Source organism: Spea bombifrons, chromosome 1, assembly GCF_027358695.1.
Source record: "Spea bombifrons isolate aSpeBom1 chromosome 1, aSpeBom1.2.pri, whole genome shotgun sequence".
Lineage (NCBI taxonomy): Eukaryota > Metazoa > Chordata > Amphibia > Anura > Pelobatidae > Spea > Spea bombifrons.
In genome coordinates this window covers 55,081,532-55,101,520 of record NC_071087.1, presented here as the reverse complement: position 1 = coordinate 55,101,520, position 19,989 = coordinate 55,081,532, and the positions used below count along the sequence as shown (strand labels likewise).

At 37.2% G+C, this 19,989-nt stretch overlaps 1 protein-coding gene across 1 annotated transcript in view; it reads right to left on the bottom strand.

Annotated features, from left to right (window-relative positions):
* The window catches only part of SHROOM3 (shroom family member 3), a 130,374-nt gene that overhangs the window by 97,917 nt on the left and 12,468 nt on the right, over positions 1 to 19,989 (bottom strand). The window contains exon 2 of the mRNA XM_053461658.1: positions 5,354 to 5,508. Within this exon, the coding sequence (XP_053317633.1) occupies positions 5,354 to 5,508 (155 nt within the window). The remainder of the gene's footprint in view (positions 1 to 5,353; positions 5,509 to 19,989) is intronic.

Below are 19,989 nucleotides of genomic sequence, written 5' to 3'. Positions count from 1 at the left end.
CATTTAATAACAAAACAACGCAAAAAGTGAATTCAACCAAGATTACTATCAGATTAAAAAAAGCTTATTTTGGATATCAAAAATGAAATAAATGAAATAAATATTCAAGTCATACTCTTGCCCCCCTTTATAATTTATATTTAACCCCACATACTCCTTTCTCCTACCTGTGTATTTCACTGGAAAATCCCTTTCTACATAGAAACTAAATGAGGGTGATGTGACTTCCACGGAATGTTGGATGAGAACTAATATCACGTATACACAGATAATTTGATTTCCAAAATTCCACTGTTTAAATTCTGAGCATATTTCTCAGTATATCACATCATCCTTTATACAATTACCGTAAATAATTATGTGTTGTTTGCAAATGTGTTGTGTAACTTGAAATGTATTTTCAGAGCAGAATACTTGCCTGTTTTCCAACTAATTAACTGTCACCATAAACTTCCTCATTCTTTAAGTCAGTAATTCATTTATTTATAAAGCTATCATTGCATAATCTTATCCTTCCCTGCTCCACACAGGGACTATTTAAAAGGTAGAGTCAACCAAATACAAGAAGCTTGCATTGTCATTATTAATAACATGGGATGATGATACCAAAGACTCATTACAAGTAAACCCTACACTGCGGTTAGAGCTGAATGTTATCGAATACAATATGTATTATAGATTTATTTCATCAATTGTGAACCCTGCAAGAAATCAGACAGCTATGAGATCTCAAAATATGTGTTAATGGTCTAGTTTAGCAACACACTTTGGTTTTACTTTACTTGACCTGCCCAGATGAGGTGCATCAATTTGTGAGATAGGTCATTACTTGTTTGGCATTCTTTCCTTGAAGGACACAACCCGGAATAGTAGGACTCGGGTCTCATATTGGAATTATCCCGTATATTCCAGGGTAACCACTACAATGTCTAATAACACTACCTGCACTTTTCGGTTAAAAGTATATCATGGTTTATAGCATAGTTTTTAGCATTTTACTTTAATGCAGTGACTTCTATGGAAAATGGTCTTTTTTTTCTGAAATTTACATCCTCATTGTTTTCAGTCTGAGTCATGACTCTGCTCCAGTAAAGACAGTGCGGGGGGAAATAACTGAAAATAACCAAACCATGATTAAGGCTTTGTGTTTGTAATTGGCACTCTTATTATTTAACAAGTCCAAGGTTGGCAGCTCTCATTGATACCTAGTACATATGTGCATCACGATTGTAAACAGCACATACATTTTGTTAAGGTAATAAGGTAATTGTGTTCTTCAGTATTTCACATAACCTGCTTAGTCATGATCAAAAATAATGAGTAATTGGACTTGCTATGATCTATGTATAGCTTAACCAACAGGTAGGTCTACATTCCAGCTGATGCTGAACCACAGCTTATATAATAATAATAATTATTATTATTTGTCCCTACTACCTTATCTCTCCCCTTTTGTTACATTGCTGATCATATTCTTAATGATAGTTACGAAGAGGGGAGGGAAATTCAAATTCAGGACAGGAAATGAATTAGGTAATGCCGGCTGTGCCACTCCCAAGTTACAGATGCAGTTAACATTAAACTAAATATCTGCCGAACACTAAATATCTCCCAAACACTTATAATTGCCGCAATTACTGTTTAACATAATCTAAAAATATTTCTTTTTAAATTTAAGTTTGCATCTATTGACTATTTGTCAAAATGATTTTCGGCCAAACAACTATACAATCTAATTAGGATAAAAATGACCTCTCCTGTTCTGAAGTCCCCCTGTAACAGATTAAGGTTCTTTGTTCCTGGGTCAAATGGTTTTACGAGTTTCTGCAAAATCTGTCAAAATATAAGCATTTCTGACATCATCAAGGCCATTTGTGTGCTAAGGTCATGTTTAAAACTGGAAAATAACAACTCGTTTATATTGGGAAAGATAATCCATTGTGATTGCTCTTTGCTCAGTAACTTTCTCAGATTATTACAAGGAGCGTTCTGCCACTTAGACACAGGTAAGTATTCAATAACAGTAAATCAACCACCCTTGAACTAGAAATCAGACTCTAGTACTTTAAGGCCAGTTGCTGATAAATCCAACTACACTTTTATATACCAGTGAACACTTTTGCTGCATGGGGTTATAGGATAAAGGATTTGAACGGGTATCTAATTTAATGGAGGTGGGTTTATAGCGCTGTCAGGCACCAGCCCACTAACCATTTGCCCAGTCTGCCTAATGGACAAAGGTACATTATGACTGACCCATTAACACACATGAGGATTATGAAATTCCTTATTCATCATGCTTCAATAACAAAAACAGAGTTACATGGGTACAATATTATTGACATATTAAAACACATGAGGATTATGAAATAATCAAAAAATAAAGGTGTCACAATGTTAGGTCAACAAAGACAGTCATATAGAAGATCTAGAAAAGTTGGTGGGTCAGGAGTAGGAATTTGTGAACCCTACATCATCTCTACACCTTTCCTAATACAACACTATCATATCCATATTATATATTATATGGAAAAACAATATGAAAATGGCCTGTTTAAAACTAATATGTAAGCATGTTTTTTTTGTATCAGAACAACTATGATGACGATGACCAAGTAAAGAGAATTTAACCAATATTTGCAAGTGAGACTCATTAACTCAGTGGGGCTTTGTGCCATCCCTAGCTTGGTTTAGCTCATGTAATTATCTACAATCTATTAAAGCTCTACTTACTTGATACAGCAGTAAATTATGGCTGTCTAATTATAATGTGGCTAAAACCTAGGAACTAAAGCAAAAATCATGCTGTTTTAAGAGACATGCGAACATAATATTATGTCTTCTCCGTCCCACACGCACGAGAGACAGACAAAAGGGATGTCAAGCCTATTTTAAAATATTTAACATACGTCCAAAGGAATACTGCAGTAAACTACATACCTGTACATATGTAAGCTACATACCTGTACATATGTAAACAGGTTACTGTTCAGAAGAACAAAATACATTTTTGGGTCAACTCCTTGCTACTTGGCATTTGAGCAGAGTTTTTTTTAAAGTCATTTGCATTAATTGGACAAAATGCTTCAAGTCACAAATCCACTAAACTCGCTAATTTTAAACACCAACCTGAAGCACTCAACTTTAACTCGAGTCTCGATAAAAGGTATACCAACTCGCAAACTAAGATGGAAGGGACTGTATATACATTACGTCAGTATAATTATACATATACAAAAGGAGATTAGAAACAATTTCCTTTGACTGTAAGATATGAAAGATATTCTTTCAGGACTGCACATGATTGTATTGCATAAAGAAATATTTTTCACTTTCTGATGCTACTCAATGACCGTCATGCATTCTAAAACAAAATGCAGACATTGATGTGGGTGGCGGAAGTTTATGTCTATTTGCTGTATGTATGAATGCATTTGCCCATCCCAGTTTTTATTCACTCGTTACATGAGATATCCAAGAGAAACCAGACGGAACCAGCAGCGTTTCTGGTCGTGCCGCAGGTAATGCTAATGGAATGTTGTGCAATTGTCCAAGCACAAAAGCACTAGAGAGACTCTTATTCTTCAGCCAACAATAAACATTCAGCAGCTGTGGATGTAATATCGCCTGACGAAGTCTCACTTTTCAGATGGCACTATAGTCCAGGAAGTGTGGTGTCTGGTAAACACACACAGTCCAATTAGAACTGGGCAAACCAGTTACTATGCATTTAGCGCTGTTTGAATAACTTTCCAACAATCCTAAAATCAAACAAACAAGGCGCGAAAAAAAAAAGGCAAACAAAAAAAAAAATCAGCCTTCCGTCTGTGTTCTTTTGACTAATTTGGCGTGTTGTTCTACTATGGAGGAGAGAAAAAAAAAGTGGGATATGCTAAACAAACATTTACCCCCGGATTAAAATAAGATACCGAACATGCAACAGTTCAGTGAATTGTATCAAATACAATGAAACGTTTATATCAGTCCAAAGAAAACAGTTCTACCTGTGTGCTGTTGGGTGGATCTGATGAACATTACATTTTGGCAAGAACAAAACATAGTAGATCTTTTAAAAGGAAAGTGCCCCTAGTGTTAAATTGAATTTCACCACTGGTGGCAAGCATTAAAAAAATAATAATTATATTATGACATTAAAATATCTACTTTTTTTGCTTGAAGGACAAACTTTTAACAAATAAAATTATTTGCACCAGGAAAAGTCACTGGTTCTTGAACCAAGCTTGACTCATAGTCAGTTAACTACTGGGGAAAGCAAGGTAACCAAGTGTGTGTGTGTACATGTATACTGTATATGAATAGTGTTAGTCAGTGTGTGTACGTGAATAGTGTTAGTCAGTGTGTGTACATGTATAGTGTTAGAGTTCAAGAAGAAATACTGCACTCATGCACCACAAACCCCAGGCTCACCCCCTAGTTAACTACTGGAAGTAGTAGTAGTGTAAAATATTAAGATACAAAGAAATATTAAGATACAAACAAACACTGTCTGTTAATGACAGATAAGAACCATTTGTCCCATGCAGCCTTCCCATCCAAGTGGTGTCCTGGACATTATAACAAATGTAGCACAACCAGGCATCCCTAGACCACTGTCAATAATATTCTTCTTCTTTCAGTTTACACAAAATCTGTATACAAGTAATTATAGGTTCAGCTCACATTTTCACACATAAACCAAATTCTTGGTGCACCTGAGCAATTATTTAAGGTGAGTGAGTCGCTGAAAAGTGACACGCCAGGATGAAAGCATTCAGATATGCTCAGGTCTTTAATGCCCTGGCAGGAACATTTAGCAGATGTTCAATAAACATAAAGAACTGACCAATAAAATACAATTTTATGTTTATTATAAGTGCCATGTCACCAACCAAATGGTATGTCCACACATAAACTCTCTGTATAACAATGCAAATTTGTTCAGGCTGAAAGCTGGTTATTATAATAATTCAAGGAAGCAGCACGTACACAACTAACCATTCTTATCTATTTGACTTGAGATAAGGAACACGTTACATAAAAAGGTGTTGGACACAAGTTCAGACTGGAAGATGTGTTCTATGCACAGAACATGTTTATGCCTAAGTGACCAGTAAAACGTGAAGAATCTTGGAGGTCATTACAACCTAAAATGCTGTAAGCAACTGAAAACATAATATGTAAACTATACTGTGATGGACCAAAACAGCAAAAATTACATCTACAGTTTTTGATATTTTGTAAAATATTATTTATAGTTCAAACTTTACAAGGTTTTATTTTGCATTTTGATTATAATATGTATGTATTCTGTAAAGCCACAAAGAAAATGGCAAGCTGTCCATTGCATCCTTACCTTTGTACAGTCAGCTGGAGGTCCTTGAAAGAGCTTTTTACCAGTGTGATGGCTTCCCTTCTAGAACCACTCAGCTCCACACCATTGATCTTCACTACTTCATCTCCAATCTGAAGTTTGGACTGCAATGCATCTGCCTTTCCTCCTTTTTCAATCTACAGCAAAGAAACAAGGAAGAAAATATTACAAAGTGGGTTATATTGTTGGGGTCTAATAACGTCAACAATGCTTGATACCAGTGGACTTCCAGGACAGAAATGAAGTAGTAGCTCCAAGCCGGGAACACTAGCCACTTGCAATCCAACTATCAGATGATCTTTAATTGAATATCAAGCGTATCTGGTTCTAAGCAGCCATACTTGCATCTAACTTTTTGAAAACAATATTTTTGATAGTATATCATTAAATGTATTCCCTTCATTCTGAACTTTTTCCATTTCCCTGCTGTCAGACAACCATTCTTTAGAAGTGATGGGTAAGTGATCAGATGTTCTGAGATGTCTATATTTCTAGGGGTAAGTTACATAACCACGCTCAATTTAAACACAAATATTTAGCATAGAAAAATACAAGTCCTCATCATTGTGCTGATATATATAGACTTATAGTCTTAGTGATTAGATGCTAAGGGGAAATATTCAGTGTGTTACTTCTGCATTAGGTCTGTTCACTAAAGTATGAGCACTTACAGGAGCAAATCCACAAAAGTCCAACTCAAAAAATCACTAAAACCAGCTCACACAAGCAATAGTAACTACATTTTAGCGAATCTGCAAGTGTTAGCATATAAGGGCATGCAACTAGAGTAGCCAGGTCAGAGTTAACCCTTAACTCAATGAACTACTCAACTCCTTAGTAAATAGACCCAAGAGATAGAAGGGGTGGAGGATGGTCGTTAAATCTGTAGGCAAGATGAGAGATTTCATGTTACTTGGTGTATTTATGTTGGGCGATAGACCAGGTTTGACTCAGAACAGTGCCCTATGACCTACCCGATGGCATTCTTTCTGTATCCTCTGTACTGAGAAGATATAATATCCTAGACATAGTATACAAGAGCTCTTCTCAAAAGGATTCATGGCACTCCTTTCTCAAGTATCAAGAGATACTTGAGAAGCTGTGCTACTAGACCTCTGTACTGTAAAAAGGCCATTTATGATGGAGATCTCAATCAGCTGATTGAGCAGCAGAGATCCATGGAGCTCTTTACCCAATGGTACTATCTTCATACTGTCACCCTAGGCCTAATCCTAGTTATCTATGATATCTTAGCTTATGTTACTGACTTACATTATGAAGAGTCAACACCAGTGAGTATTTACTGCATGAATGACATACATGGCCCTGCATGACAGTGGGATGGAAGACAAGACTCTTTAGCATTTTATGATATGCTTAAAACAATCAACCTTCCTCTAAGTATTACTTTGGTCTTGATAAAGGAAGGTTTAAAGTTTGTCCTTAAAGGTAAATTTTAGTGCAATAACACAGTATTTCCACATACAGCGATCCCCATTTCTTAATATTTCCTGGAGAATAAATGAGAAACCATCTCAAAGTAGAGATGCAATAATAACACATTTTGGGTGCAAGAACTGGTACTATCATCCATAGTGTGAGACTTAATTCTTGCCTCGTTTCAGCATTCTAATAAACAGAAATATTGGCTGATTCGCTTACCGTGGCACTCCTGCGTTACAGACTTTTGTCAGCATGTTTTATTGAGTAGGTCCAGTTCTCATGTATGATTATAATGGTATCGTAAAGTTTAAACTATAACCTAGTAACAGAATCTTCTTATCTTGTGCTTGCCGTGCACAGAACTGATTACTGTTTATGTGTTCTTTTAGGGTGAGCAATAATAAGCAAGCATTCCATTATTGTTTGGATACTGGCTTTGATTAGCTTCTAAAATTAACTGTGGTTATGATGCAACACAAATCTAACCACAAAGATGAGCTTCAAAATGAAGACACAAAGTGTTTTGAGTAAAGGATCTCAATGTGTACATATTTGGGGAGTGAAAAGAGACATTTAAACGCAACTGTTAAAAGTCATAGTATAAAAGGCATAAATGCAATGTTAGAAATCTTTACATTACTAACAGTAATCCATAATTTTTTATTACTGGTATCAGATACAATGTTTTCATGTATTTTTTTAAAGTTCTAGTTTTTGCTCAATTTAATATTTTCCGACAACTAGTGTGTTCCCACTATGTTATCTTAGCCCAAACTACTTTAATCATACGCTCTTGTGGTAAACAAGAGAATGCCTCAGTCTTAATTATTCAGCCAAATATTCTGACTAATAAAAGTCGATGGAGGAAAGTATTTTATTGTAAAAACAGTAATACATGAATGACAAAAATAGCAGCCTCCAGGTTTTCACATAAAGGGCATAATTCGAACAGATTTTCGTCAATGTCTTGTATTTTATGATAAAAAAGATAAATATTTTCTTTTATTTAAGTATATTTAAATATACTGTATTACAATTTATAACTTTGGGGAAAAAGGAGCATCCTAATCTTCCTTAGTATACCCAGGGTTGCGAACATAAGGACTCAAACGAAAGTACTGATCAATGCATTCCATCAGGCCTTGACTGGCCACTTGGCAGACAGGCAAATGCCCAGTGGACCACTGGTTAACAGTGCCACACACTCACCCAGTCTGCCACTCAAGTAGCGGATCCAGTACTGCAGCGTGTAGCCAGCGACTGAATATGCCTGGCCACACATATCCAGCCATTATTCGCACTAAAATGCCAAGGCCACCAGTTATCATCAGTCCAATTTTGCATGCCCTTAGATAATGGAACCACACAGATTCAAATAGTTATCCCTATTAACTAAGCTACTTTGACGTGACAATAATCGTTAAAAAACCTAGTAGTTATGTTCTAAGAAACATTAGGTGCGACACATTTTTTCTGTGTGTGTGTTACTAACCGCTGTCAAGCATTTCTATTGTAACAAACAACACATTTATCCACAATAAGTGTAATATTGATATCGGCGTTTGCTACACAAAGATTAATGTAATGCTTTAGCTTCTGGTATACCTAAGAACACTCCCTTTTTTATTTCTTATGGGAACCTTTTGTTCAGCGGTCACTCTGTTCACAAACAGTTCATTCCATGAATTCCACCTGAGCTTCATTAACAGGTGCTGCAAACACAGGAGCTTAATACACGCACGCTGCTCCTATTTTGTCTGCTGTGGTTATCTGTAACTGTCAAGTACAGGCATTGTCACAAGTGACTAACTGTGTTTTTTCCATTGCATAACACTGAGCGAGAACTGCACAGAACACATAGACTCAAGTCTCACTGATAGAGCTGAGAACTCACTGCCAGGCACATCAACGACACTCGTTCTGCTTTGCACGTAGGGGTGGAATTGGCAAACCTATGTAACCCCATCACTACTTGTAATATATCTTTTTGTTAGCTATTTAGATAAGTTTTACTGTCTTACTGCTTATTTATAGTATTATATTTTATATAAATGAAAGCTAAGGAAAGCCTCTCTAGAGCCATTGACCACTGTCGGTTTCAAAAAAAACTAAAGCTCTCCTTTACTCATCTGTTTATGGTGTTCGATGAGGAAGAAAGAGGAACAGATACGTTACAGGACCATAGTTCTGGATTCCTGTTGGAATTACCATGACTTCTCAAAAGATCCAATATCATGTGGTTCATATGTGGTAGTAGACCATCAACACTGGAGGTTCGACGGCCAGAAGAAGTAACAAGTCAATTGTAATAAACAATTTTTTTTAAAATTATCTGGAGGCCTCTCAAGGGTTTAAAACAATGCTTTACTTAAATTAGAGGGTGTAGATATGTGAAACAGCCTCCCAGCATAAGTAGCAGAAGTTAAAACAGTGAGGGTATTTAAACATGGGTAGGTTAGGCATAATAGATGGACTGAAAAAAAATAGATGGGCACATCTCTATGAAAAGCACACTGGAGTACTACTGCTACACTGATCTAAAACACTTCCAGCCATGACACCTAAAGTCTGGTCTGCTTTGTTTCTGCTATTGAGTCTAACTTTTCAGGTGTTAAAATGGGGACACCTGTGTTGAGAGTGTGGCAAGATGTGGGGAAGGGTGGGACCAGTCCTGGAAGTCACTGGGAGGCATGGCCACCCACCTGCCCTACCCAAGTAGCCTACACTCAACACTCAACATTATTGTCACAAGGATACAAGGCATTTCCAATGATGCGGCAGCTGCACAAATTGGGGCAGATGACCCTATTAGGCCATCCAGCTACCCAGTGTGCCACTGCTCCATGGCCCAGTTGGGATCTCCCTTGTAACCAGCCCATATAAACAATGAAGGGTTGTAGCTAACTTACACAGTCCCCATAGCAAAGTTATTTGTTCAGGATAGAAGATGGCAAAATACTCTGTGGACATGTTAATGCATATTAATATAAATAGGGCCACCCTCTCAAGCTTTGAGCCATTTACATTTAGTTTGAGAAAAGGAATAGTACTATAAGTAACAGTGCTTTGTTTCCCAAGATTCTGGTTGAGTGCATTCAACAGGGTGATCTTGTCCTATGTAGCCTGCATTTAGGGAGATGTTCTCGCAGGTGGACCCATGCTGAGCTCTGCAGGAGGTGAATGTCACCCTCCCTAGCAACCTCTGATAAAGGTCAGTGAATCTCATCGTGTATTTTGTTTACATATGTATTATTATTATTCAGTGAAAGATGAGTCTAATATAAATAACACTCCAACATAGTAAATATGTAAGATTAAACATTCTTTATTCTCTTAACCTGACCTCTAAATGAAAAAATTGACAATTAATGCTTCCTTGATTTACCCTAAAGGAATAGCTGAGAATGGGACAAATGTTAACATTTAGGAAAGGGACCTCCATTTTTAATTAAATCTTTATCTGGAATCATTTTATTTACTGACAAAACAATACTGTAAAATATGCAAACTAGAGGGCAATTGTACCTAGAAGAGAAAGACATTCTCTTTTATATGAATGAAAGAGTTCATATACAGAATATTGCATAGGTGACCCACAAACACACTCTGTTTTGTTTTTGGTATTCTGCTCTGTTTCCTGCTATCCCATAATATTTTTAATGTAAAGTAGAATACTTTTTTTTGTCTTTTGGTAAGATGCTCTTTTGTATATAAGTTTATATACACTTTTTGGACAACAATATTGGGACAGCTGACCATTGCACCAACAGGGAGTTTTATAACATTGCATTCTAAATAGATGGATTATAAATATGTATTTGGTCCCCCTTTGCAGCTATAACAGCTTCCACTCTTCTGTGAAGGCTTTCCACAAGATTTTGGAGTGTTTCTGTGGAAACTTTTGCCCATTCATGCAGTAGAGAATTTGTAAGGTCAGGCACTGATGTTGAACGAGAAGCCCTGGCTCGCAATCTCCATTCCAGTTCATTCCAATGGTGTTTGACTGGGTTGAGGTCAGGGCTTTGTGTGGGCCAGTCAAGTTCTTCCACACCAAACAAACCCAACCATGTCTTTATGGACCTTGCTTCCCACACTGTTCACATAAAGTTATGCTGAAGGAGTCAAACCAAGACATTTTGGACAATGCAATGTTTGCCTCAGAAACACTCCAAAATCTTATAGAAAGCCTTCCCAGAAGAGTGGAAGCTGTTATAGCTGAAGGGGGGGGGGGCAACTACATGTTAATGTCTATGTATTTAGAATGCAATGTCATAAAAGTCCCTGTTGGTGTAATGGTCAGGTGTCCCAATACTTTTGTCACATAGTGGATAAATGGACAGCATTCTAATATGAGTTTTATTGGCAATATCCATTGTCAATTCATAGACTAAACTAAGCTTAATGGTAAGAAACACAGCTTTTTATCTTACCATCAGCTTTTATTCAGCTATGAGGAGGTACCATTGACATTTAGAATTAAAGATGGACCTTTGACAATGTAGTTAATGAAGCTTCTGTACTAGGGGTTTTAGCCAACCTCTAGTTTACCAATATACTATATTTATAGGTAAACACAATCTCTATTTTTGTCACTGACTGACAAGTTTAATATAAATTATTACATGTGGTGCACCCAAGCTCAGTAAGCATTAAGTGAAAGACCTAACCGATGGTCAAGTTCAGTAATATCTACTGATCCACCTTAATTTGACAAGAATAAACTGATAATGTTACTTTTTTGGGAGGCATAAAAACATAATGAAAGGACTGAATAAAATGTAAATACATATGTAGGAAAAATATTATCATAGCAAATTACCTCCAGGCATAATGCTACTGTACTTGTTCATGTAAACAAAGCACTTCATGCATATACATACACTCATGAATATATTATTTCAGCGCAATCACCATTATTTGTTCATGTTTTTAGGAACAGCAAAAGAAGAAATGCAGGAATATTAAAATAATAAGGGGGAACTACTTTAGATCAAATTATTAAAGTTTTCACTCCCAAGTGTGATTACTAAGTATATTATCTATCACTAATAACCCCCAAAAGAAACATACTTTTGATGAAATATGAAAGTATATTTGACTTCAGCTTTGTAACAAATATGCCATTATGTTTTTATAGTAATTATTAAAAGAAGATGTTTTCTACATGATTTTGATGGGCTCATTTACCATGGAGGCTTTGCGAGTGCAATTCTTAACCTTTACTCACACTTTATATCTTTTGCAATATTACATGATTGTGTTTCTATTTATTTTTGTTTCTCACATGTTCTGCGCTCCCATCCGGTACACGCTAACACTATACACTGACACACACTCATGCACACTAACACCAGTCTGACATGGGGACAGCAAATTATATATTGGGGGGTCTTCAACAGCAGGAAGCACACAGGGTGTGAGGGGGGGAAGCATTAGGAGGTTATGGTTATTGTTATGGAGGCCCAAGAGATGGCTACTGTGTAAACATAAGGTAAGTCTGGGCCTAGAGCAGCTGCCGCATAAAAATGTGTAAAAATGGCAAACCTGCTTGTTACAGACACTGGGGTCTAGTTATGCACACTGCCTACTTTTGTTCCACTCCTTTGATCAACTACATCAAATCCCTCATTAATCTGAATTTTGTCCATCACGTCACATCATTAAATTTTATTACATTTACTGACATCAATTCATTCTCAATTAGTCTCCCTTCCACAAGACTTTATTCAAGGTTTCAGGAATTATTTCACACACGTCACATAATACTCTGTAATACCAATGCCACATTAGCTCTCCATATCCTCCAGAAATGAACAAAAATGATTGTCCCTTGTCTGCACAGCACACAAAACAATATGCTTCTTCAGTTTTCAACAGCTTTTCTTGCACAGAACCATTAATTAATTAGTGATTAACATGTCTTAGTCATACACTATATGCCATCAATAATCTATACTCAAAACAGCATTATGGTAAAAATTGTTTGCATTTATGACATTTTACATAAGGCATTGTAAGGTATTGCCATCTAGTGGCGGGAATAGCATATTACAACGATAGAGAAGGAGCCCACAACAGACAAATTTAACATTATGATGATTTATAGTCACATTAGATTTGGTAAAGCCATATTCATTCCATCAGATATGCCAGCATCAGGCATTGCAAAAACATATCTAATTAAATACTGTATAAGACAAAGTCTTTCTCTCTCTGTACTCATGTATCTTTTAAAAATGGCATCTTTCAGCCCAGCCAGGGTGTAAATGCTGCCATTGGTATCATTTTAAGACACTTCCCTTATTTACTGTTGATCTATCTACCTTGCTCTCTGTCTATCTATCGTCTGTCCACTCTGCCTTGATGGATGTTAGACAAACAAAGAAAAGGAATCCCAGCACTCCAAACAGCTTCCAGTCTCTAGGACACTTTATTAAGCGAGAGCGAACAAAAGTAACGTTTCGGCCAAACAGGGCCTTTGATGGATGTTAGAGACCTTGAGCTCCCCCACCTTCCGTTTGAGGATGCCCCACAGATGCGGCCCAATCTCCGAAGGGAGGGGATCATGATCTGCGTCAGTATGTCACAGTACATGTTGGCATTCATGGTTCCCTCAATGAACTGTAGCTCCCCAGTGCCGGCAGCACTCATGCAAACCCAGACCATGACACTCCCACCGCCATGCTTGACTGTAGGCAAGACACACTTGTCTTTGTACTCCTCACCTGGGTGCCACCACACACGCTTGACACCATCTGAACCAAATAAGTTTATCTTCCTTCCTTCTGGGATGACGGCCATGCAGACCAATTTGACACAGGGCGCAGCATATGGTCTGACAGGCTGCCCCCCACCCCTTCAACCTCTGCAGCAATGCTGGCAGCACTCATACGTCTATTTCCCAAAGACAACCTCTTGATATGACGCTGAGCAGGTGCACTCAGCTTCTCTGGTCGACCATGGCGAGGCGTGTTCTGAGTGGAACCTGCCCTGTGAAACCAATGTATGGTCTTGCCCACCGTGCTGCAGCTCAGTTTCAGGGTCTTGGCAATCTTCCTATAGCCTAGGCCATCTTTATGTAGAGCAACAATTCTTTTTTCAGATCCTCAAAAAGTTCTTTGCGATGAGGTGCCATGACGAACTTCCAGAGACCAGTATGAGAGAGTGTGAGAGCAATAACACCAAATTTAACACACCTGCACCCCATTCACACCTGAGACCTTGTAACACTAACGAGTCACATGACACAGGGGAGGGGAAATGGCTAATTAGGCCCAATTTGGACATTTCCACTTAGGGGTGCACTCACTTTTGTTGCCAAGGTTTAGTCATTAATGGCTGTGTGTTGAGTTATTTTGAGGTGACAGTAAATTGACACTGTTATATAGGCTGTACACTCACTACTTTACATTGTAGCAGAGCATCATTTCTTCAGTGTTGTCACATGAAAAGATATAATAAAATATTTACGGAAATGTGAGGGGTGTACTCACTTTTGTGAGATACTGTATATATATATATAGAGAGAGAGAGAGAGAGAGAGAAATGTTTTATAAGCAAACAGCGAAAATCTGGAGGTATATTGTCCTACCCACACACCCTCAGACATCATGGGAATGAGGGGGTTAAATGATAACTTTGCAAATCGTAGCCAAGGATACCACAGGTACCTTTTTTACTTTTACCGCCAACAGGGTTTTATAATATATCTCAATTACCACTAGCAGGGAAGTATATAGGACAATATCCCCTTGTTTCTTTAACTACCCCGAACCCATTGCACACACATGGGGGACTTGTATGCCCTCACCCTTAACTCGTACATTTTATTTTATCGCTTGTGCTGTAGATTACTGAATCTGTAAATTGTTTTGCGAGAGTTAACCTGTAAGGGCATGCAACTCTGCTCAGTTGAGTTAACCACTCAAGTTTGTTATGACTAGACCCAAAAGACTTTAATAATATTTGACTCTTTTTTTATGCAATCCTGCAGTTTTTTTTTATTTTAGCAATTTTAGCTACTGTATTAAGTCCTATTTATCTGCCATCCATAGCACAGAGGATCACAATTTTGAATTCCAATACTGAAACCCTTCTCAAATTAAGAAAATAATCTGAGCAAGAGATTAGGATTCCAGGCCAAGCTATTTAACATTCCTTGTATTGTTCCACACAGAGATATGTTTACACTGTGTTTATAGGGTTAGAAGAGAAACGTTCATTCCTCAACAATTCATAGAGTTTAAAATGCTTAAAAAATAATGCCTAATTTATTTGTGTTTCCAATGTGTTTTAAGCATTAAGGACAGTTCTTCCAATCCATGAATATGCTGCAGAAAAGTACGCTGGTGGTCCTCCTAGTGCCTGCAATCCTGTATAACTCATAAATGTAACTTTCTTTGGGAAATAATCTAGATAAACATAGAACAGGCTTACACCCGGGTCAAGCCTTACATGTTTTTGAGGACCAAGAAAGAAGTAGGGATATTATACTCCAAAATTTTGATATGTGTGGACATCACCATGGTTTCCTTTTGTCCACATTCTCTCCAACAATCGCTAGATATAATGAAGCATCTGTCTAGCGGGTACTACCTATAGAATTTCTAAATGTTAATCACACATGTTGGCCTTTGAAATGTTAATAGCCCAATCCCATCCTATTCATAGACAAGGTTCTTTCTATCTTTCCCTCCTAGTGTAACATACAGCTCAACTTTTCAATGCTTGCCAATAGGATATAACTAATTGCTAATTCCACATTTGAACACAGTAGACATCCGATATAATTTGCTATTAGGTATTTAGATAGCAGTTGACAACTTAACAACACGTTTTCCCTCTTTAGACCTGTTTGGTGTGCATTTAATTAATTTAGATTAGAATTTTTAATTTTATTTTTTACAATTTAATATCTGAAAACCAATTACACTGATTGACAAAGAAAAGCAAAAACTAAAGGTATGGTTCAAGCTTTGGGGGTTACCCTTTTATATACAAACATGTTTATACAAAAATGTTTTCTTGTATGTAGAAAAAAATATTTAGCCCAGATAGTCGGTTCTCTGAGGCTGTTATATGGCTTGGCGGTTGTTCGTGGCTTGTTTTTCATCAATGCATGTTTGTCGTTTGAGATTTTTCAGTCTCTGGCCTCTTGTATGGAGAGTTTTCTTGCCTGACGCTTCTCATGTTGTATTGTTTGAATAACTTGCTTTCATTGCACGACATATTCTTTGTAGCCCAGGCATTGAGGACGTCCCAAGCTTGTTACAAAGTGTGACAATGGACAATGGGATTGCAGATACTTTACAATACAACCCTTTACCTTTTTCGCCTGCAAAGTGGCCATCGGTTGGGAAGAGCTGATCCTAAACATGATGCTGTCATTTTGAGTATTTCAAAATCATAATACATTCAATATTGTTCTGGCACGAAAACAGAACAAATGAAGATGGTAACAAAACCCCCATATCATTTTACATTTGTAATTCTCACACGTAGCATACAGATTAACATGCAATAATAATGGAAACACTGGCTGTGATTATTATATAATTATTAATTCTATAATAACATCAGATTTTGTTTAATTTGTAATAATTCTAGTCTATAATTTTGTGCAAATCTTCTTGAAACCTTCAGAAAAAAATGACAATTTACCCTATTTGCTCAATTATAAGACGACCCCCTAAAATTTCAATATTAATTTAGGAAAAAAAGAAAAAGCCTGAATGACTTGGAGAGGATCTGCAAAGAGGAGCGGGACAAAATCCCTCCTGAGATGTGTGCAAACCTGGTGGCCAACTACAAGAAACGTCTGACCTCTGTGATTGCCAACAAGGGTACTAAAGTCATGTTTTGCAAATGCAAAGCAATTTATAACTTATTTGAAATTTGTTATTCTGGATTTTTTTGTTGTTATTCTGTCTCTCACTGTTCGGATAAAGTTACCATTAAAATTATAGACTGATCATGTCTTTGTCAGTGGGCAAACGTGCAAAACCAGCAGGGGATCAAATAATTGTTTCCTTTTCTGTATATTATATATATATAACACTGCCCACATATGTATGCAAAACAATTGTGTGAGGGATTTTAAATATATCTATAAAGTTTGTATTTGCCTTCTATGAGTTTCTGTTCCTATCAAGGCAATCTGGCTCCTTTAGCTCTGTTGAACTTTATTATTCAATTACTTATTTTTACAAGGATGTTTGCGTTGATGTCATTTGACAAGCAGTGATTTTTAATTGAAAATAGCATGTGTTGTGAGGACATGCATTGTTATATATTGTTATACTAAACATGTCATATGAACACATCGTTTAATGAAATTGGGACCCTGAAAGGCAGACTTAGATCCAGTGCAAATATTTTGTCCTGTTAAGTACCTGTTTACATACTTTATTATTAATTAATCTGACTATTGGTTTAAGTTCATCCACACATTACTCTGCCTTTACTCACTTTAAATCCTTACTTTTCTATCTCTTTCTGACCCTGTCCACTATGTTCCTGTTACCCACCCAACTCTTTCTCTGCACTCTGCTGTTTTTTTTTTTTTAGGAAAACCTAGAAATGATCCTCTGGAAAATGGGACATTCAGTTTGGTGATGATGTCACAATAGTAGAACATGTCCTCAGCTTTCTGGAAATTAAAAATGTTTTCTAGAATCAGAGTGTGCTAGTGATGCCAACCATTGGACATGTTGTACTTATAACGGCTTGACTTGCCCAAGAAACAAGCACAATTGACTATGCAACGCTGCTCATTAAAATGATTTTGTGCTCTGAATTTGGGTCATTAACTTATTACTCCAAAAGCGTACCGATTTGTCCTTTGTATCATGGGCCAACTAGAGTCATATTAGATTGTTTGATTTATTTGTTTATTAATTTCGTAATGTTTTGTTAGGACAGCTGGCACACAATTGCCTGGTTTAATCCAAAGTCAAGTAGGTCACATAATATTGTTGGGTTCAGTTACCCTTTTTTAATTCAATAATTGCTTTCAGGGTCCATGTATATAAATATATTATAGGATAGTCATATTAAACAATAATGGAGCACCATGGGTGTCCTAAGGTATGGTAAGAAGGCGCCTGGAATGAGACCCCTACCCATTTTTAAGCTTGGCTTTGCACATAGACCCCGATGTTGAGCAGGGAAATACGACTAAACCTTCTTGTTTATAAAGGCTCTGAAAACTAATTTGGCTTGGGAATATGTGGTTTGGGCAACTCATGATCATGACAAGAAAAGTGTCCCTTTTCAATGAATACTCCGACATGCTGTTTGTTAACGTGACTTTCTATATTTAAATATTGAATACTGATTTCGTTGATATTTTTATTTGCGGCATTCACAATACTTCATTTTATATGTAGTATTCTAGAATTAATGTAGTAGAATTTGAATTCATACAACAAATGGGCCTTCCCCTTTAGTAAATAGTGTTCTTTTTTTCTCCTTATATTACACTTTATTTAATCTCTGTGGCATGTTCAACTCTTACCATATAAACCTGGTTTCAGGTGTTATGCACCTGCTCATATGTTTGCTCAAATATAATTAGTCTTAACTGTCATTGTGAAAGTCCAGCACTGTGCGTGCTCCCTTACAATACCATATAGGACTGATGAAGCACCCACCTTGACTGTAAAAAGTATTGGGTTTTCATTCCCTTGGACTATATGCTAATTGAATATAGGGCATATATCTTAATCTCGTTCTCACACAGCATGAGCCAGTATCAGTTTACCAAAACCACCACCTGATTATAAGACAAATAAATCATAACCAAGTGTAAACTTACAAATATAAAAGGATCAGGTCCCGAGAGCATCGAGTGAACAATGCTAAATAGCTTTGCAGTTGCTGAGTCAGAAGAAAAACCTTATTTTTACACATAGGATCATGGTAAGCAAACGATACCCGGGCTAAAAGCCAAATCACAAAGAAAAGTACACAAAAGAATAAAGGCTATGTACTTTGTCAAAAATACAGCACTTAATGATTTGTTGTTTTAAGTAGCACCATCATTTTCAGCACCACTGTAGAAATCTTAAATCTAAAGTTTTCACTAAACAGTTTCAGATCATAACACAGTTTATTATGTGTTTTATAATGGCAACTCAACATGGCATTATGAAGAGCGGATCCCAGAAAGCTGATATTTCAAGCAGATCAAAAGTCACCCTGCATAAGGCACAGTAATAGCTTCAAATGAAATCCCACTGAAATACTTATGCATTATGCAGGGTCAACTCAACCAATTTTGTGAAACAAATTAGGCCTTTCATAATGCATTTTTTAGTTAATGAGTCTAACAAATTTGTTGAGAATTGGAACTTGAACCCCTTAATGACAAAGCCTGTACATGTACGGGCTCAAAATGCATTGTTTTCAATGGGTTTAGGGACCGGCCATTGTCCTTAAGGGGTTAATATAGTAGCAGCATATTCGGCAACTGTGACAGAATGACCTGTTATGCAGGGCCCCCAAGGCACTCAGAGATGGCCAAATAAAGATAGCACAGGTAGGAACTCCATTGTGTAACCAATCCAATCAATACGATTGCTGCCAGAAGAATTAAATGTTGGGTTGTATATTTGTATCTGTTTATCTATGTTAATGCAATTCTGTGGATATATGAGACTATGTTTTACAATAATTAAATGTTAATTCTCGCTGTACTCAATTCAAGGTAGTTGTGTCTACTTATTGGGTACACATTGCAGGGTTCCAAGGTGTGCATGCTGGCTGGTGCTGGAAGTTATTCCGGGGACAACAGGAGGATACATGTGGGTGATCTCTGGGAGTTACTACAGCTCTCTTGGTGAACCCTTTACAGCAACTATAGCCCCTTTTCATTCAGAACTAGAGCATCATCAGTGGCCCCCTGGCACCCAGGTCCTAGGTAACTGAAGCACCAGTAGAAACATTGGAGTGACAGAGGATATTGCAGTCCCTAACGTCAGCTCTACCCCTGGACGGACTGCTAGGCTGGGGCTGCTGGCTGTGTTTTCTCAGGCCCAACATGTTGAGTCTGAGCGCAGGTTATGGCTTCATTTCCCGACAGATATAGCTTGTGAGGACGTTGAGGGAGAAGAAGAGCTGGCATATAGCTTGTGAGGACTTTTGATGGCTACTTCTAGCGGGATAATGCACCATGT